Source organism: Elephantulus edwardii, unplaced genomic scaffold (assembly GCF_000299155.1).
Source record: "Elephantulus edwardii isolate Elephantulus edwardi_28Jun2011 unplaced genomic scaffold, EleEdw1.0 scaffold00019, whole genome shotgun sequence".
NCBI lineage: Eukaryota > Metazoa > Chordata > Mammalia > Macroscelidea > Macroscelididae > Elephantulus > Elephantulus edwardii.
In genome coordinates this window covers 1,317,834-1,339,394 of record NW_006399769.1, presented here as the reverse complement: position 1 = coordinate 1,339,394, position 21,561 = coordinate 1,317,834, and the positions used below count along the sequence as shown (strand labels likewise).

General features: G+C 39.7%; 2 protein-coding genes across 2 annotated transcripts in view; one reads left to right on the top strand and one right to left on the bottom strand.

Annotated features, from left to right (window-relative positions):
• AAK1 (AP2 associated kinase 1) overlaps positions 1-21,561 on the top strand; it is a 274,011-nt gene that overhangs the window by 125,486 nt on the left and 126,964 nt on the right. The window contains exons 3-4 of the mRNA XM_006882293.1: positions 6,547-6,655; positions 8,643-8,785. Of these exons, the coding sequence (XP_006882355.1) occupies positions 6,547-6,655; positions 8,643-8,785 (252 nt within the window). The remainder of the gene's footprint in view (positions 1-6,546; positions 6,656-8,642; positions 8,786-21,561) is intronic.
• On the bottom strand, positions 9,144-9,773 carry LOC102852566 (UPF0585 protein C16orf13 homolog). The gene has a single exon (XM_006882368.1). It carries the CDS (start codon positions 9,771-9,773, stop codon positions 9,144-9,146), a length of 630 nt encoding a protein of 209 aa, XP_006882430.1.

Below are 21,561 nucleotides of genomic sequence, written 5' to 3'. Positions count from 1 at the left end.
ACCACATCTCAAAGACATCAGTTCTTCTGGCATCCTTTTTTCATTGTCCACCTTTCAAATGCATAGCAAGTAATTGAAAAGACTGTGGTCTGAATCACGGCTCCTACCTTGGCTGTCTTTAAATAGAAAGTTAAGAAGAAAAAATAAACATATTTAAGGAACTGAACAATTTTTAGGTCAAATAAATAGTTTGTGTTATTGGGAAAAGATTATTTAACAATTTGATTTCTAGTAATTATCTGTGAAATTTGGACCAGAAACTCTAGCCTATCTTCTCCAGTCGTGATGCCACAGTCCTCCTCATAAAGTCCAGCCTCTTGAATGATTGTTCTGCATATAGATTGAAAAGGTATGGAGACAGGACACATCCCTGACACACTCCCTTCCTGATTTGAACCAGGCAGTGTTTCCCTCTACTGTTCTGACTACTGCTTCCTGGTCCAAGTTTCACATAAGCACAATCAAGTGTTCTGGGATTCCTATTCTCCTCAAGGTTAACTGCAATTTGTTGTGATCTCCATAGTCAAATGCCTTTGCATAGTTTATGAAACACAGATCAATATCACTCTGGTAAGATGCATCTGGCACTGGAGATAGTATCTCTAGTGCCATGGCCTCTTCTAAACACAGCTTGTATTTCTGATAGTTCTCTGTCAGTGTACTGTTCCAGTTGTTTCTGGATAATCTTCAGCAGGTTTTTGCTTGCATGTGATATGAGTGATATTGTACAATAATGTCCATACGTTTACCAGGTCACCTTTTTTTGAAAAATATTTTCAAAATCATTGCTCCTGAGTGCTGCATAGCATTTCATTGTGTGAATATACTAGAATTAATTTCTCAATCCATTTGTTGGTTGATGGACATTTGAACTGTTTCTATTTTCTTGCTGTTGTGAATAACACTGCTGTGAATGTTGTACAAATTTCCATTTATGTCTAATTTTTGTTTTCCTTGGGATTTATTTCTGTAGTGCAATAGCTGTGTCATAAGGAATTTTTATGTTGAGATTTTTTGAGGAAATTCCCAACTGCCTACCCAATCCCACCGATAACGTATGAGAGTTCCAGTCTCTCTACAATATTTATTGCTTACTGCCCTGTTAAACTTTGCCACTGTTAATGGGTTGAGATGGTATCCCATTGAGATTTTGATTTGCATCTCTTTAATTTCCACTGATTTTGAGTATTTCTTCATGTGTCACACTTGGCCTCCGAATATCTTCTTTTGTCTTTCCATGTCTTTTGCCCACTTTTTGAGATTGGGCTACCAGTCTTTCTTGTGGAGGCCCTGTAGGATTCTGTAAACTTTGGTAATGAGACCCTTGTCTGAAATGTCATTGTTATTATGTGCTGTTGTGTCGCGTGCAACTAGTTCATAGCTACCCTATGTACAACAGCCCTAAACTCTGACTTATCCTGTGCCAATCTCACTACCTACTCCCATTACCCCAGTCAATGAATCAATCTACCTTATAGAGGGTCTTCCCCTCCTGCACCCTCCCAAGCATGACGTCCCTCTCCAAGGACTGATCCCTTCTTGCAACATGTCCAAAATATGTCAGACAAAGCTTTAGAATTCTTCCCTCCAAGGATCAGCCTGGCTTCATCCTCTCCAGTACAAACTTGTTTGTTTTCTTAGCAGTCTGTGGTATATTCAATACTCTTCTCCAGCATCACAGCTCAAAGGCATCAATTCTCTTTCTATCATCCCTAGTCATTGTCCAGCTCTCTGATGCCTAGCAAGTGATTGCAAAGACCATAGCCAAATGGTGGGTTTTTTTAGTTTTTTTGAGTCAGTAGATTTTCTTTTCACACAGGGACTGAATCTTTAGGTCTTACTCATTGATTTATGCTCTCGTGGTTCTGCATTTCTGACTGTACTTGCAAGCCTATTTATTCCATAGGCTAGGCCTTATCAGTTTGGTCCTTTTTTGTCTCTTATGATCTTTATTGTTTGAGGCTTTAACTCTAGGTCTCTGATTCACTTTGAGTTGATTTTTGTATATTGTCTGAGATGTGGATCCTTCTTCAGCTTTCTACAGATAAATACCCAGTTTTGCCAGCACCATTTGTTGAAGAGGTTGTCATTTCTCCATTTGTCGGGCTTTGTTTCCTTGTTGAATACCAGTTGACTGTAGGTAGATGGGTTCATCTCTAGGTTCTCCATATTATTACGTTGGTTTATGTGTTTGCCATTGTACCAGTATTATGCTGTTTTCGTTACTATGGCTGTGTTTTGAGATCAGGGAGTTCATTTTTTTTTTTTTTTTCAAAATTGCTTTTCTTATTTTGATTCTTTTTCCTTTCCAAATAAAATTGTCAGTTCCCTCTCTTTGAAGAATGTGTTTAGTATCTGTATTAGGATTGCATTAAATGTACAGATTACTTTGGGGAGGATTTTAATTTTCACTATTGTTGTGTCTTCCTATTCATGAACAGGGAACATTTTTCATTTATTTAGATCTCCTACTGTTTCTCATAGTAGTGTTTTGTAGTTTTCCTTATAAGGGTCTTTTGTGCTTCTAGTTAGGTTTATTCCCAAGTATCTCAATTTTTCAGCTTTTGTAAATGGTGTTGCTTTCTTAGTTTCTTGGCCTGTTTTTTCTTTTTTACTGTAGAGGAATCTCACTGACTTTTGTATATTGATCTTATATCGTACTATTCTACTAAATTGGTCTACTAGATCTAAGTTTGTTGAGTCCTTGGAGTTTTCTGTATACACTGTCATATCGTTTGCATATAGAGACAGTTTTACCATCTCTTTGCCTATCTGGATACCGTGAGGTTAGTTTGCTGTTCATTTTATGTTTTATGGAGCTGTTGATTTAGATCATTAATTTTGCTTCTTAACTTCCTTTTTTTCCGTATTTCCCTATTGCTATGAACTGTCTCTTTTGGACTACCTTAGCTGTTTCCCAAAAGTCATAGTTTCATTTGTTTTGAGGAACTTTTTTCTTTTTTATTTCTTTTATAATCCAATAGTGTTCTGTTGTTGTTTTATACTGTAGAGTTGGAACCAACCTATAGCTGACCCTCCAGCATGTTTTCAGAGGCAGTTACTCATATGGGAGGAGATTGCCCATCCTTCTTCCTCAGTAGTGTTCTAACAGGGTGGTTTTTGTTTTTTTTTGTTTATTTGGTTTTTTTGGCTTCCACGTGGGTGGGGTTTTTGTCCTTTATGCTCTTGTCATTAATTTCTAGTTTTATGGCATTGTGGTCTGAGAAGATTCTTTGTATTATTTCAGTATACTTTTGCTCTGTGCCTTAATGCATAATCAGTTCTGGAGAAATGTACCGTGTGTATTTGAAAGTAAATTGTTTTAGTTGGGTACAGTACCCTGAGTACTTCCACCAGGTGGAGTTGGCCAATTGTATTGTTTAGATCTTTGTTAATTTTCTTTCATGTTGACTTATCCTTTGATGAGAGTGATGTATTGAAGTCCCCCTGTTGCTGTTGTGGTGCTGTGTGTTTCTTATTCATGCTTGTTAACTGTTTTTGGTTGGTTTGTTTTTTAATATATTTTGCAGGTCTGTCATTTGGTGTATTGACCAGGGTTATCACTTCTAGGTTTCTTGAGCCTTTAATATATAATGCCCTTCCTTATCTTTTATGGTAGTTTTCAAACTGAAGTCTGTTTTATCAAAGATTAGTATTATAAAATAAAAAAGATTAGTATTATCACTCCTGCTTTTCAATGGGTTCCATTTTCTTGGTGTATTTTTTTTCCAGCCCTTGATTTTTTTAGTCTGTCTTTTTCCTCATTTCTTAGATGTGTAGGCAATATATTGATGAGCTTTGTTTTTATATCCATTCTGCTAATCTTTCCCCTTGATTGGTACATTTAATCTATTCACATTAAATGTAATTCTTGACAGAACAGAATTTATTGCTGCCATTTTACTATGTGGGTTTCTTTTAAAATTATTTCTGTTCACTGTGGGTCATCTACTTTCCTTTGATGTCTCTGTGTAAAGCATTTCCCTTACAATTTCTTGTGGAGTTAGTTGGTCTTGTTTTCACAAATTCCTTAAGTTCCTGTTCTGCAGATGACCTAATTTCTCCTTCATATTTGATGGACCGCTTTTCTGAGTACAGGATTCTTGGCTGGCAGTTGTTTTCTTTCAGCCATCTGTTAGACCATCATTGTCTTCTTGCTCATGTGATTTCTTGCTAAGAAATCAGAATGTGTTGTAATGGCTTTGCTTTTAGGTGACTCTTTGTTTTCCTCACACTGCTTTTAGAATTCTTTTAGAAAATTTGACTATGATATGTTTTTATTTTCTTTTGGGGTTTGTTTGGGTTCACTGAGTTTCTTAAATGTGATACCTGGGAAGTTTTCTTCTAGTACCTCTTCCACAGTTTTCTTAATATCACAATATTCCAGGCTTCTTTCTTTTACTTTTTAAAGGCAGAATAGTTTCTTAAAACTAGTTAAACTATTTAGATAGTAAATCTTAACTTGTTTCTATGCAAAAACTGTACCACCCAGGTTGCCTACTTTTTTCCCCCTCCAGTTTTTTTGTTTTTCATGACCTTGGCATCTGAACATTATCACTACAAAATTTAGCCTTCATGGAAAATGAAATTTTTATGCTACTATGTAGGCAATTCCAGTGCCTCAGTTGAGCTTGACACATAGGAGGTGCTCATAAATATATGTTGGATGAGTCACTTCAGAAACAACCTTGAGAAATCACGTGTGGTTTTAAGAGGAGAGCTGGAAGCATGGCCCATTTTATATCTCAGTTGGTTTGTTTGAAAGGCTCATTTATGACTAGAATGCTTAGATCTTGATTCCCTAGTGGTGGTGGTGTTTGATGCCGTCGAGTCATAGACGACTCATAGCGACCCTATGAACGAACGGCCTGAGCACTGTTCGTACATAGAGTTTCCTGAGGCAAGCCATTTCGGAAGTGGATGCCGCTCCTGCTTCCAGGCTTGATTTAGTTGGGAAGCTCCAGCCAGCACTGTCCACCATGGGTACCCATTACCACGACAGGCACATCACTGTCACAGTCTTCAGCATCACAGCAACCACAAGTTACCTCTGTACAGCAACGCGATAAACTGGTTATTCTTTTAATATGTTTACTAAAATGAGAACTAGTATAAGTCACTTAAAGGTCAGGTTGAATCCACTTGTTCCCTTCTTGAAGGAAAAAGCTTTGTAGTGATATATTCTGATTTCAAGGTCATTAAAAATAAAATTGAAAATTAAAAAAAACCACGTGAATAATACAATTTTACATAGATATAGTTAAGATTTTTTTTAAAAAAAAATTATCCACTGCAGTATTTAAAATATATAGAAGGTTAAAAGATACTGAGTCTCTGTGTAGCTCCTGAGAATCACATTCCAACTGATCATTACCAATTTAAAGTAAGAATAATGTTGTTCTTCTTGTTGTTATGTGCCGTCGAGTCGCTTGCAATTCATAGCGACCCTGTGTACAACAGCTCTAAACTCTGCTCTGTCCTGTGCCAATCTCATTGTCTCCGACACACTCATCCTGATTGCCCCAGTCACCAAATCAGTCCATCTCCCAGAGGGCCTTCCCCTCCTGCGCCTGCCCTCTATCCTCCCAAGCATAATGTCCCTCTCCAAGGACCAGTCTCTCCTTACAACATGACCAAAGTATGTCAGATGAAGCCTCAGAATCCTTACCTCCAAGGAGCAGCCTGGTTTAACCCTCTCTAGGATGAATCTATTTGTTTTCTTAGCAGTCCATGGCACCTTCAGCACTCTTCTCCAACACCAAAGCTCAAAAGCATCAATTCTCCTTCTATCCTCCTTGGTCATTGTCCAGCTCTCTGATGCATAACAAGTTATTGCAAAGACCAGGGCCTGTACCGGACGCACCTTTGTCTCCAGAAACATACCGTTGCTCTTGAGTACTTTAGAGAGGTCCCTAACAGCAAACTTTCCCATGGCAATACATCTTTTAATTTCCTGGCTGCTGGTGCCAAGAGTGTTGATTGTGAAGCCAAGCAAACTAAAGCTGTGTGCAATCTCAATCTCTTCACCATCCATCCTGATGCTGCCAGTTGGTCCAGTGGTGAGAATCTTTGTCTTCTTGACATTGAGCAGTCCCTGACCCTCAGCAGCAGGCTCTTCAGGTCCTCAGTTTCAGCAAGCAGGGTTGTGTCATCTGCATAATGCAGATTGTTTATGGATCTTCCACCAATCCTGATGCCACATTTCTCCTCATAGAGTCCAGCCTCCCGGATGATCTGTTGTGCATAAAGGTTGAAATGAATAATACAAAACTTTTTTTCTTAAGTTTCGGAGTTTTTGTTCCTGACTGATATGAAAAACTATTGGGCTCTAGAATGGTTTAGTAGGATTATGTTATTGAATTTTTGTCCACAAACCTCACAGAATACTGCATACCTATTCTTGACACTGCTTCTTAATCTTTATTTCTCAACACTGTTGATTTCATCTCTGTGTATTTCAATTATCTGTGCTAATGAAAGTAACAGACTAATTTTGCCTGTATCAGTGTATTTAACTAATATCTACTTCTCAACTTTTATTTACAGAGGGATCTGTCAGGGCACAAGAATATTGTGGGTTACATTGACTCAAGTATCAACAATGTGAGTAGCAGTGATGTATGGGAAGTTCTTATACTGATGGACTTCTGTAGGGGTAAGTATGTGATCGTGCTCTTGAAGCTCGCTTTTCTCTAGCATTTTGATTGCCAGCACCCTGGGAATCAGTTCGGTTGACGTATACTGTACCCTCAAGTAAGGAGCTCTGATTGTGTAGTCCATAGGAAGCTGCACTGCACATCCAAAGGCTGAGTATCTACAGGTTTGGATCCTTCAGCAGGGACTCTGAGGGAGAAAGGTGGACAGTCTTCATGTGATTTATCTCCTGCTGGTGATTCACCTATGAGTTGGTTCTTACTCAGCAGCAATGCATGAGTGAGTATACTAAGGTAAACTGTTGTATTCATAATTCATTCTGCAAAGATTAGTAGCAGACCACTTATAAGAAGTACAGAGTCCACATTGTCCCAAATGTTTGATTTGTGGCTTCAGTATTCTCTGTTCAGTTCCCTGACTCCTCTATGTCCATTTGGGTCTTTGGTTTGCTCCCAGGGTCTTCCAGAGACTCAGACCTGTCAGGGGAGTGACTCATGAGACTGTAGGTGTGCAGACTGGTTTTGCAGGGACTGCTGAGTATTGTAGACTACCAGTTTCAGTGTAGCTGGACAGGCAAACGTCCTAAAAAGAGGGCTAGCACTGAAGTCTCATGAACTTATCAAAGCTTTGAGTAGGGTGGGGCTTGTATCCTCCCCTCATCCTCTCTCTTTTATACAGTAAATACTTCAGCACAAATAAACCATTAATCATGGGCTAAGAAAGACATTTTTGAACAAGAAAGACATTTTTGAACGATAAAAACCTTTGACACTACAGAGCTGTTCTGTTTTAAAGATGGAAAACCTAAGATTTGGAGTCTGCTATCAGTTATTGGGTAATCAAAAGTGATGGATAATACAAAGTGTCATTTTGTTAGATTTAGGAAGATTTGACAATTGTATATAAATGAGAATGAATGTATTATTTGTGATAGATACTTCACAACCTAGGATGATTATATGTTGTAAAGACCTGACTACAGATATAGCCTGAAAAACAGTTCAGCTTCCTATTCCCTTGCTGGTGTGTTCTCTTCTGCCATATAGCCATCCTTGAAAGAGAGTCAAAATCCTTTTGTTGCAGATAAAATGCTTTTGCTTTCCATACTTTATAGCCACATTTTCTCTTAAGGCCACATTCAAGTGATGGACTGTTAACAGTGGTGGTAAGGAAGTTGAAAAATCGTATGTATTTTGGGATTTCCAGATTATAGCATATATATTTATTCATGGTTGACTGAATTTTATATATCTGTGATTTGAGGCATTGACTTTTTTTGATCTAAACAGATACAAGCTTGGGTGATTTTTTCATGCCTTGTTTTGTAAGCACCTCACTCTTTTTACTGCCTTTGTGGTCTCAAAATGTGATGTTAATCAGTAATTTCACCTTCTACTGTAACAGTTAACCTGATTCTGTAAAATTCTACTAAATTTGAACTTAACCGTTTATTTCCTATTAAATGTTTAGAGACCAGGTAACATCTTAAAAAAACACACAAACTGGTTGTCATCGAGTCATTTCTGAGTCACAGAGCATCAAGATCAGTTTAAGTTATAGGCAAAGTCACTGGTCATGTGTTACAAAGATTTTAACCCTCAGCTTTTCAGCTCCAGCAAGTTTAAGAGGCGAAACTGTTCCTAAAGTAAAGAATACAAAGTTGTATGTATCTCATACATAATTGGTGCAGTGCAAGCAGGTAACTACAGCAGGACTATATTGTCATTTCAACTACTAATCTTGAAGACAAATCAGGGCAGATCACCTCTGCGGTGCTTTGTAAAATAAAATAAAAATAAAAAAAAACAACAGCACAAAATTTTTAACATATTAGGGCAGCTACAGGAATGAAAACATTCCAGGAGCTAAGACAACTATTCCAGTGATGGCTATAAGTTATCAGCTCTGTTCCTGCAGTTCTGGAGGCCTATTTTTGTGCTTGTTGACAAGTCCTGAGTGTTTATATCCTTTCCTTTTCATATTCACAGGAGGCCAGGTGGTAAACCTCATGAATCAACGCCTGCAAACAGGTTTTACAGAGAATGAAGTGCTACAGATATTTTGTGATACCTGTGAAGCTGTTGCCCGCTTGCATCAATGCAAAACTCCTATTATTCACCGAGACCTGAAGGTAACCCACAGCATGTTTCACTAAGCATGTTCTGTGTGCCTCAGGGTGTGAGAGATGTGATTCTTAAGTCTAAGTTTCCACTTGACTTGGAGGAGAGAAATACAAAGGGGAAATATGCATAGCATAGGTATAAATTGTATTAGCTCACTAGCATTTAGAAAAAAATTTTTAAGATGCCCCTAATGTAAGATTTGTGCTTCTTTGATTTTCCCTGATATACTCCCAAATTCACTTTTCTTTTCTTTTTTTTTTTTTTTTTTAAGAAGGGACCACTTTATTCTGAGGCAAGCCTCAATTGAGCTCCTAAGGCCCAGAGAAGGGGGTGGTCTGTGGACCAGGAATGAACCAGGGAAGGAAGTCATTCTTTTTGGAAGATCAGGCACTTGTTGGCAGGCATGTCCACCATTCGCTCCAGGAGCAGGCCGCTGGTCTGACCCAAGTGTCGCAGGAAGGCCGTGTCCCGCAGTCCCCACTCCGGGTTTCTGTGTCTGAGGGAGAGGTCAAAATCCACATTGCTCTGAGGAGTAATGGTCCCGTTGACTGAGTAAGGCCCATAGGTGATCAGCACCGCCTTAGGCTTGAGTAGATGCCCAGCCGCCTTGAACAGTCCCTCGGTGCAGCGCAGTGGACTGATGTGAATCATGTTGATGCAAAGCAGCAGGTCCAGAGACTGCTGGCCGATCCCGCCCCACTGCTCCCAGCCCCAGGTCACATCCAGGTACAGCGGGGCCTTCATGTTCGTCAGCCCCTGGGCCTTAGTGGTGGCTGAGATGCTGTTTAGGCAGCGCTGGTCCACACCTGACAGCTGCCACTCCACGTGGGGGAAGGCCCGGGCAAAGTAGGCCGCGTGCAAGCCAGAGCCGGAGGCCACTTCGAGAACGCGGACGCCGCGCTGGGCTGGGTCTACATATTGCTTCAGTACCTGCAGAATAGGCTCTTTATTCCTCTCAGCCGCCCCAGACACCCCAGGTAGCCCAGCACCCGACATCGCCGCCCTCAGGAGTTTCCAAATTCACTTTTCTGAGGTTTTGAAGAAATAATACTCATTTAAATAGTTTGTAAATAATAATATTTTTGGTTTCTAAGCTCTACTTCATATTATTCAAAACCATTAGTTGACTATTTTTAAAACTGATCCTACTTACTATCCTTACCTTGTACCATGCCTTTCATATTGTAGGCCCTTGGCAATATTTGCACAGCATGATTGGCACCTGGTTAGGATTCAATGGCATTTATGGAACATAGGCTCTATGCCATATATTTTATAAGACACTTATGTCTTCTGTCTTGTTGGAAGGATTCTGATCTCCACCTTATTGTTTAGAAAACAAGGATCAGAGAGGTTATATGACTTGTTTAAGTACATTTTAACTAGACAAGAACAGACCTAGAATCTAAATCTACCTCTACTACTATGAAATTACAGTTGGTTTTAATGATACCTCTGTTGCAAAGAACATGGTTCCTGGCTAATGACTTAAATCATAATCCTCTGGAGTGTTTAGTTGTGCCACAATTTTGCTAGTGGTGTCAGAGAGGCCCAAGAATTCACATACTGATAGGAACCCTAGGTAAATCTTAACAAATTCTAAAGTTTCAGCATCTCAGCAGCATCCTGGGATTCCTTTTATTTTAATTAAAAAAAAAATAGATCAATCATATACCATAAAATTCACTCTTGCAGAGTGTGCAATATTGGGTTTTGTCACTTTGGACATGTTATTAGGAGAGGACAGTCCTTGGAAAGAGACATTATGGTTGGAAGAATGGAGGGTCAGTAAAAGAGAGAAAGACAAGCCCCCTCTGTTGACTGAGAGTGTCACTGCAGCAGTGGATTCAGATGTATCAGAGATGGTGAGGATGGCACAGGATACAGGAGTCAGATCTGTTGTTCATAAGGCCACTTTGAGTTATACTCACCTCGAGGCACCTATGATTCTTCTACCATCCTTATTCATAGTCCAACAGTACATAGTAAGTAATGAGAAAGACCATGACCTGAATCAGGAGCACCATAATCTCCCAACTGACATCATTTCTCTTCAGTATATTGGAGAGGTCTCTGGCGCCGGACTTGCCCAATGCAGTATACCTCCTTTTCTCCTGACTTCTGGTATCAAGTGTACTGATTATGGATCCAGGCAAGATGAAATTATTAACAGTTTCAGTCTTTTTTTTTCCTAACATAGTGTTGCCTACTAGCCGCATGGTAATGACCTTTATCATCGTCTTTTTTTTTTTTTTTTTTAAGGAAAACAAGTACATAGGGTCGCTATGAGTTGCAGACAATTCGATGGCACATAACAACAACAACAAAGGAAAACAAGTTAAAAAGAAATATAGATAGACCGTGGGGAAAGAAGGAGAGAAATATTCTTGAAAGGTCAGGGGTGAGCCCAAACCTTTTGGCATGCTACTAGCAATAGGAGAGAGCAGACCTTTGTCTTCTTGATAGTAGGATGTAATTCATATTGAAGGTTGTAGTCTTTGATCTTCTGCAACAGGCATTTCAGATCCTCTTGCTTTCAGCCAGTAAGGTTGTGTTGTGGAGGAAGATTCATCAACAAACTGCATTACTTTCAAATTTAAGAACATTTGTATGACTCCATAAAGAAATCCTGTGGCTAGTAGAAATGTGTTTATTGAGTGCCATCTAGTTGACTGTAGCTCAGTGACCCTGAGAATGACAGAATCCTGCCTTGTGTTACATTGTCCTCACCAGCTTGGCCTTGTAACAGTCCCTGTGTCAGGCCATCACCTTTGAGGGTCATTCTTTCTCTAACCGTTCACCTTTCCCAGCAGGATCTTTTTTTCTCAGGATTGGTCCCTCATGATAGTATGCCCAAGTATATGAGATAAAATTTCACCATCCTTGCCTCCCATCCTAGTTGCTCTTCTTCCAACTTTCAGATTTGTTTAGTCTTTTGGGAGTCCATGGGATATTCAGTATTTTCTGCCAGCACAATTAAAAAACAAAAATTTATCTTTTATTTTCCTTATTCATTGTTCAGCTTTCGGATGCATAGGAAGCAATTGAAATACCATGGCTTGGATAAAGCACACCTTACTCTTTAAACTGACATCTTAGCTCTTTAGTACTTTGGCGGTAGTTATTTTCTTAATGGAATATGTCTTTTGATTTCTTGATTATTGCTGCCAACTGTGTTGATTATGGATTTATTCTTTTCTCCATCTATCATAATGTTGTCTATTGATTCAGTGGTGTGATGTTGAGATGTTACATATCTTGAAGATTGAAATCTTTGATTTAATGCAGTAAGTCCTTCACATCTTCACTTCCTACAACCAATTCTGTGTCATCTGCATAATGTAGATTGTTGATGAATGTTCCTTCAATTCTGGTTACGTATTCTTCTTCAGTTCAGCATCTAGAATTTTTTGCTCACATTCCGTATTGAACTGTGGTTTGGGCTTCTGTGCCATTAAGTTGCAGCTGACTCACAGCTGACCCTCCAGTGACTTTATAGAGGCTGCACACATCCCCCAGAAGGAGATTGCCTCTCTTTCTCCTGCACAACTGGTGCATTCAAACCACCTGCCTTTGGCTTGACAATGCAACTCTTTACCACAAAGATACAACAGCTTGATTAAGTACAGAAAAAGGAGACAACCCTGATAACACGCCCTTCCTGATTTTAAGATATGCATTATTCTTGGTTCTGTTTAGGCACAGTTGTGTGGTCTAGGTATTAGTTTTGCATGAACACAGTTGTTCTAAGATTCCCGTCATGATAGACAGTGAAGAAATTGAGACTGTTAACAGCTTCAGTTTGCTTTACTCCTTAATCAACACTGTTGGTACCAGCAAGCAGGAAATTAAAAGATGGCTTTCATTGAGAAAGTCTGCTATCAGGGACCTCTCCAAAGTCCTGAAGAGCAACAATGTCAGTCTGGAGAATAAAATGTAGGCACATTCTGATCCAGGCCATTATCTTTGCAATTACTTGCTGTGCATCAGAAAGCTGGACAATGACTAGGGATGATAGAAGGAGAATTGATGCCTTTGAGCTGTGGTGCTGGAGAAGAGTATTGAATATACCATGGACTGCTAGGAACACAAACAGGTTGTTCCTAGAGAGAGTGAAACCAGGCTGCTTCTTGAAGGCAAGGATTCTGAAGCTTCGTCTGACATACGTTGGACATGTTGCAGGGAGGGACCAATCCTTGGAAAGGGACATCATGCTGGGAAGAGCGGAGGGACAGCGCAAGAAAGGAAAACCCTCAATGAGATGTATTGATTCATTCTCTGGGGTAGTTGGGGTAGGTTTGTCAGAGACAATAAGGTTGTCATAGGATACAGCAGGGTTTAGGGCTATTGTACATAGAGTTGTTTGCTATGAGTCTCAAATGACTCAATGGTACATAACAAGAAGAAGATTCCCATTATTGTCTATGTTACCTGAAATTTGTTGTTATCCACACAGACAAATGCCTTGGTATATTCCATAAAGCACAAGTAAACATCTTCTAATAATCTCTGCTTTCAGCCAAGATCCATCTGACATCAGCAATGATATCCTTGTGCCACAGTCTCTTCTTGAATTCAGCTTGAATTTGGGGGAGTTCACAATCAATATACTATGCCAACCATTTTTTTTCATTCATTCATTGTTGCACTTTTTTCTTTACCTCCCACCCTCCCACTTCGCATCTCTTTTTGAAAAGCAAAAGTTAAACTTCTTTGTTGGTATACAATACCCCCGACCCCGACCCTGCCCCCCTCCAGCCCCAAATGCGCTCCACTATGCAACCTTAATTCTGGATTCCTGTGATAATCATAATATGCTATCATATATCACTTTTAAACGGTTTCTCCCTCATCTGTTTCAATTCAGTATACATATTCTATCCAGTTTTTCTCAGTCTTACCCCAACCCTGATGCCAGTCACTTTCTACAACAGTTATCAGTTATGCCAACCATTTTTAAATGGTCTTTAGCAAGATTTTCCTTGTATGCTGTTCTTATTGTTATGTGCCATCAAGTTGCATGTGACTCATAGCTCACTGACTTCAATACAATTATCCTCATTGCCCCAGTTACTGTATCAAGCTATCCCATCCAGAGACTTCCTCTCCTGCTGTGTCCCACTCTTCTGAAGATGATTTCCTTCTCCAAGGACCAGTCTATCCTGGCTACATGCCCAAATTATGTAAGGTAGAGCTTCAAAATCCTAGCCACCAAGGAGAAACTTGGTTTCACCCTATCTAAGACAGATTTACTGCTTTCTTGTTGGTCCATGGTATTTTCGAGACTTCTTCTCCAGCATCACAACTTAAAGGCATTAATTCTTTTGTCATTCTTAGTCATTGTCAAGCTCTCTGATGCATAGCAAGTAATTGTGAAGACCATGTGGCCTGCGTCAGACATCATTATTCTTTAGCACTTTGGAAAGGTCCCTTTCAGCAGACTTTCCAAATGCAGTTTGTCTTTTGATTTCCTGACTGACAATGCCATAAGTTTTATTGTGGACCTGAGCAAGCTGAAATGAACAATCTCTTCTCCATCTATCATGGTGCTGCCAGTTGGCCCAATGGTGAGAATGTTTGTCTTCCTCATATTGAGCTTCCATCCATATTTAAGAGTACAATCTCTAACCTTCTTCAGCAAATGCCTCAGGTCCACTTCAGTTTCAGCAAGCAAGATTGTGTCATCTGCTTAACACAGATTGTTGATGAGTCTTCCTCCAATCATAATGTAACATTCCTCCTCATAAAATTTATCCTTTTAAATGATCTGTTCCACATACAGATTGAAACTGTGGAGAAAGGACACATTCCTTTCCTGATTTTGAACCATACAGTGTTTCCTTGCCCTGATCTGAGGACTGCCTCCTGGTCCAAGTATACGTTTTATATGAGCACAGTCAGGTGTTTTGGGATTCCCATTCTTCTCAAAGTTAGTCATAATTTGTTGTGATCCACACAGTTAACTGCTTTTGTGTAGTTAATGAAACACAGAAAGACATTTCACTGGTACTCTGTTCTTTTGGTCAAGATCTATCAGACATTGGCAGTGATGTCTGTAGTGCCATGGCCTTTTCTAAACCCAGCTTGTTTTTCTTGTCGTTCTTTATCGATGTGCAGCTCTAGACGGTTTTGGTTGATCTTCAGCAATATTTTACTTGTGTGTAATATTAGTGATAGTGCTCGATATTTTCCACACTTTGTCAAGTCACTTTTTTTTTTGAATGGGTATACATGTGGATCTCTTCAGTCAGTTGGCCAGGTAGTTTTTCTCCAGATTTCCTTAGACAATCTGGTGAGCATGTCCAGCGCAGCATCTGTCTGTTGAAATATGTTACTTGGTATTCATTCCATCAATTCCTGGGGCATCACCATTGCCTCTTGATCATATGTTGTTTCAGGAAATTCATTCCATCTTCTTCTAATGCTATCATTGTTGTTGTGTACCATAGAATCAGAAACCACCCAATACCTGACCCTCTGAAAAGTTTTCAGAGGCAGGTAATCGCAGTGGAGGAGATTGTCCATCCTCCTGCGAGCAGCTGGTGGCCTCAAACCCTATACCATTGGGATTGCAGTGTAGCTTCTTGCCAGTAGACTACTCATTCACACTCATTCAGTATTTTGCCTATAGCATCCTTAAATATTGCAATTCAAGGCTTAGATTTTTCTTCAGTTTCTTCAACTTAAGAAATGCCAAGCGATTGAGGCCCTTTTGATCTGACTTCAGCTATTTTAGAATTTCATACTTTGCTTTGTTTTCCCACGCTGCCCTTTGAAATTTTCTCTTAAGCTCCTTAACGTCTTGTATTAATCCTTTTGCTTTGGCTTCTCGAGACTGTAGGGCAATATTCAGAGTCTCTTCTGACATCCATCTCAGTCTTTTCTTTCTCCTTTGTCTTTGTCATGACCTTTTGCCTTATTTGTGGACAGTATTCTTGATACCCTCTCACAGCTCATCTCATCTTCATTTATTAGTGTTCAAGGCCTGAAACCTGTTTCTGAGGTGGTTGTGGTTTTTAAATTCAGATGTAATAATCAACAAAGAATGCAAAGGTTATTAAAAAGACAGAGGAAGAAGAAAACACCAAAATGGATGTCAGAAGAGACTCTGAATATTGCACTAGAGCAAGAAACCAAAACAAAGAAATTAAGACATTAAGAAGCTGAATAGATTGCACAGAGCAGCTCCAGAAGACAAAGCAAACTATTTTAATGAAATATGCAAAGTACTGGAGTCAGAAAATCAAAAAGAACAAACTCATTCAGTATTCCTTTTTTATGTCAGTACAGTTTGTTTTTTTAAAAAATCAGACAAAATAGAATTTATTAACAAAGCACATTTAGAAAAAGAAAGACAATATTGTATATTACTAGATGGTTCAATTCATCAAAAGATATACTGTCTGTGAATTTTTGGGATGAGGTGAGAGAAAATTGTCTTTTCTCTTTTTATGTTAAGCGTCAGTACTGAAGCCATACTTATGATCAAGAAAGCATTCTTTTTTTGTTTTCCCTCTCCCCAGTTCACTTAAAAATATATATGTATGTATTCATTCATTCATCTACCTCCCCACCCACCCATTTATCTTTGCAATGATATATCTCTTATTCTAGGTTGTTGTCATATGTGTAATGCCTTATCGTATATTCATTTTAGACAGTTCTTTATTTCATCTATTCCAATGCAGTGGTCATTATCTGTCTACTCTTATCCTATTCTGCTCCCAATCCCCCATGCTAGACCTGCCTTATAACAGTGGTGCTATGCAGTATTTGTCCTTTTATGACTGAGATATTTCACTCAGTGATGTGCTCCAACGGTCTTAAACTGAAGGTACTGAAGAACAAATTCAAGGCATGAGTTGCAATATTTAAGCATGCTATGGACAGAATATTGAATGATCAAAGAAACTTTAAAAAGAGGAAGGAAGGAGTATTCTGAGTCATTGTACTGAAATGAATTAGCTGACACAAAAGACTTTCAGGAAACAACATAGGATCAAGAGCCAATGGTGATGAAGGAGGAAGTATAGGCTGCTTTGAAGGACTTGGCAAAAAATAAGTACCCAGAAATTTTTGGAATACTGATAGACATATTTCAGCAAATAGGTGGCGCCCTGGTTGTGATCACTAGTTCGTGCTAAGAAATCCAGAGGACAACTACCTGGCCAACTGACAGGACGATATCTGTAGGAAATTCCATTCCAACAAAAGGTTGACCTGACAGAGTGTGAAAATTGTCCAACAGTATCGCTAATATCACATGCAAGCAAAATCCTTTTGAAGATTATCCACAAACGACTGGAACAGTACATTGATAGAGAACTACCAGAAACACAGGCTGAAGAGGTTGTGGCACTAGACACATTGTCACCAGTGTCAGATGGATCTTGGCAAAAAGCAAAGAGTAACAGAGGAAGGTATATCTGTGTTTCACTGACTATGCAGAGACATTTGACTGTGTGGATCACAATAAATTGTGGCTAACCTTGAGAAGAATGGGAATTCGAGAACACTTGATTGTGCTGATACAAAACCTCTTCTCAGACCAGGTAGCAGTTCTCAGAAAAGAGCAAGGAAACACAACATGGTTCAAAATCAGGAAAGAAGTGCATCAGGGATGCATCCTGTGTCCGTACTTCTTCAATCTATATGTGGAACAGATCATTCGGGAGGCAGGGCTTTATGAGGAGGAATGTGGCATCAAGATTGGAGGAAGACTCATCAACAACCTAGAGGTTATGCAGATGACACAACCTTCCTTGCTGAAAGGAAGAAGACCTGAGGAACTTGCTGCAGAAGGTCAAGGACTGTAGTCTTCAGTATGGATTGAAACTCAACATCAAGAAGACAAAGATTTTTCACCACTGTGCCAATTGACAGCACCATGATGGATGGAGAAGAGATTGAAGTTGTTAACAATAACAGCTGGCCCAGCTCCACAATCAACAAACACTCTAGGCACCAGCAATCAAAAAATCAAAAGATGAGTAGCACTAGGAAAATCTGCTGTCAGGGATCTCTCCAGAGTATTCAGAAGCAGCATCAGTCTAGAAACGAAGGTGTGTCCAAACCAGGTAATGGTCTTTGCAGTCACTTGCTATGCATCAGAGAGCTCGACAATGACTAAGGATGATAGAAAAAGAATTGATGCCTTTGAGTTGTGATGCTGGAGAGGAGTCTTGAACATACCATGGACCACCAAAGAAACAAATAGGTCTGTCTTAGAGAGGGTGAAACCAAGTTTCTCCTTGGACGTTAGGATTTTGAAACTCCCATCTCAAATACTTCGGGCATGTGACCAGGAGGAACTCATTCTTGAAAAAGGACATTGTGGTCAGTAGAGTGGAGGTACAGCACAGGAGAGGAAGACCCTGAATGAGATGACTTGATGCAGTAACTGGAGCAATGAAGGTAGATGTATTGGAGTCAGTGAGACTGGCTGTGGACTAGGCAGATTTCAGAGCTATTGTACATAGTGTTGCTATGAGTCACAGGTGTCTTGATAGCACATAATAAGAACAGTCTAAAGGTCAAATTTTGGTTCCTGTGGATTTATTTTTACCTTCTTTAGCTTTATATGAGTAGTTGATGATTTCTTCGACACTCAGCACGTGGCTTACTTTTCAGCTGATATTGAGCTTCTCCAGTGATTCTTTCCATAGATGTAATCAGTATGAATCCTGTGCATATCATCATGTGAAATCCATGTACATAGTCACTGTTTATGTTTTTTGTTTATGTTTCTTATCAAAGGTATTTGCAATGAATAAATCATTGATATTAAAAAATTTTTTTCATTATATCTTCAGCCTCATTTCTGTCACCATGTTCCTGTTTTTCAACTACTGGTTCTTTCTTCCCTGTTCCCAGCTTTTGTGATCTAGTGAACCCTTAGTAGTGTATCTTGTTGCATATTTGATCCATTTCTGACTGCAAACGTTGGTAGAACGCATCTATTTCTTCCTCTTTGAATCTGGTTGTTGGTGTATATATTTGAATGATAATAGTATTTATCAGACTTCCTTGTATGGGTATGGACATTATCCTGTCTCTCACAACATTATATTTCAAGATCCATCTAGAAATGAACTTTTTAACTATGAAAGTGACTCCATTTTTCCTCACCTTTTCATATCCGGCATAGTAGATTATATGATTGATTGTCTGATTCAAAATGTCCTATGCCAATCCACCTCATGTCATGAATACCTTATATGTCAATATTTATGTGTCTCTTTTCTTTCTTAAGAATATCTGCTTTTGTAACATTCATGCTTCTCATATTCCACGATCCAGTCACCAGTGTCTGCTTACAGCTACTGTTCCTCCTTTGTGTTTCCAGATTTGGTGGCTCAGCCATATCTGAGGTGCCATATCTGCTAGTGTACTCTTAAGTGGACTCTTTTACATAGGGTTTGTGAAGGTCTATTATTTCAAAAGTGAATGGCCGTTCCTTCTTCCCAGTCCATCTTAATTTGGATGCTCGGCTTTCAAACATTATCTGGTAGACAAGCACTTTACTGAACACAGAAGAAAGGCACTTCCTCATTACAGAAGTAACCACTAGATTCATTGCCGGTAACCCCCCGCTTGGTGCATTTTCCCACTTGTCTTGTCCATTTTCCCACTCCCCTTCCACTTCTGCCTACCCCATCCAGAACTTCCCTCTCCTCAGCCAACCCTAAATTCACATCTCTGCCTTAGGCCTCAAGTCACTTCTGTGATGCCACACACTACTCAGGTCTCTCCACAGCTGCTAGTCTCTATTGAGTTTAGGATCTCTTAAGTCCAAATCCCAGATACCAGCATTAGGGAAGGCTTTCTATCTCAGACAGTTCTAGGGAAAGGTCCTTGCCCCTGAGCTTCTGCCCAGGACTGTCTTTTTGAGATTTAGTGCCTCTGCCCTTCCATTTACAGCGCACTGCTGTCACAGTAGGATAATTTCCCAGGAGAGGGTGATGTCCCCTCTAGATCTGATATGCTGGTGGAATTCTGGGACTATGCTCATTACCTTATTTGAGAAGCCACATGTGATTCCAGAATCTTCTCGACTTTGAAGACCAGGAGTTCCCAAAGCTAGGTGTATGTATACCTGCAAATATCTTAGGGAGACATCTCCAGAGTAACTACTAGCTTTTTTCCTTATAAATAAGTGAGTGAATGAATGAATGCATTTCAGTGGGCATTTATTCATCGTAGTTGATATTGTTGTCGTGTGCCATTGTGTTAACTGTGACTCATAGTGACCCTATAAACAATAGCTCTGAACCCTGCTTTATCCTGAGCCAGCATTACTACCTCTGATACACCTCCCTGCATTATCCCAGTTGCTGTCAGTCCATCTCATGTAGGATCTCCCTCTCCTGTGCTGTTCATCCACCCTTCCAAGCTTCTTGTCCTTCTCCAAGGACCGGTCTTTTCTGATCACAAGCCCAAAGCATGAGAGACAGAGCTTCAAAATTCTTGCCTCCAAGGAGCAACTTGGTTTCACCCTCTCCAAGACAGACATGTTTGTTCTCTTGGCAGATCATTGCTCTTCTTCAGCACCACAACTCAAAAGAATTGATTATTTTTCCTTCACCCTTAGTCACTGTCCAGCTCTCTGATGCATAGCAAGTAATTGTGAAGACCATAGCCTGTATCAACTGCACCTAAGTCTCAAAGTTGACATCTTTGCTCTTCAGGACTCTGGAGAGGTCCCTGACAGCAGATCTTCCCAATGCACTTCGTCTTTTGATTTCCTAACTGCTGGTGCCAGGAATGTTGAACAACCTGAAACTGTTAACAATCTAAATCTCTTCTCCATCTATCGTGGTCCTACCAATTGACCCATGGGTGAGAATCTTTGGGGGATTTTTTTGTGTTGAGCTTCAACTCATATTGAAGGCTGCAATCCTTGACCTTCTACAGCTTCAAGTCCTCCTCTGTTTAACCAAGCAAGGTTGTACCATGGGCATAATGCAGGTTGTTGATGAGTTTTCCTCCAATCCTAATGCCACATTCGTGACCATGGTTCCTACTTTCAAGATGATGAAAATATTCATCATACAGGATTCAAATGAAACTCAGTGAAAACTTGTGAAAGCTAGAATCTGTATAAGGCTAAAATTTATCAGAGAAAGAAAATGTAAATATTTTCATTTAAAATGAGCAATAGAGAAGTGCTAAGATTGCACCTTACTGGAAGTGAAAAGAAAATCTTGTGAGCCTTAAAAAACAAGGCAGTCCTGTCAAATTCTGTTTCACAAATTTTTAGACTTGAAATACAACTAGGTGAAATATAAAACACTATATAACAACATGATAGAAACTCATCAAGTAACTTAATGTATCCCCTTTCTGCCAAAAGAGGAATCTGACTCTGGTAATTAGACTTACCTGGAAAAGTGAAATTTTGAAGGACAGGTGAGATATGAGTGGCCATGAAAAGAACAAGGCCTGAGAGCAGCCTAAATAGGGGAAGAACTAGCTGAGGGATGAGGAAATGGGTTAGACCCAGCATATGAGCAATGGCAGTCAGGCTAGAGCTACTGTGGACCACTGCTCGGAAAATCAGTAGACAACTTATTTGTAGTTGCCTCTAATGCTGAGTGAAATCCTCAGGCTTATGAGCAGTTATAACAAATTGTAGGCCATCATTTCAATCCCAGCTGCCTGCCTTGAGGGAGAAATTTGTGAGGGACGCATAACCAAGATGAAGTATGACAGGGTAGCCCAAGCACTGCTCTGGGAGTGGGCGCCTGCTCTTGTGTGACCTCAGGCTTCTCCACATTCCCATCAT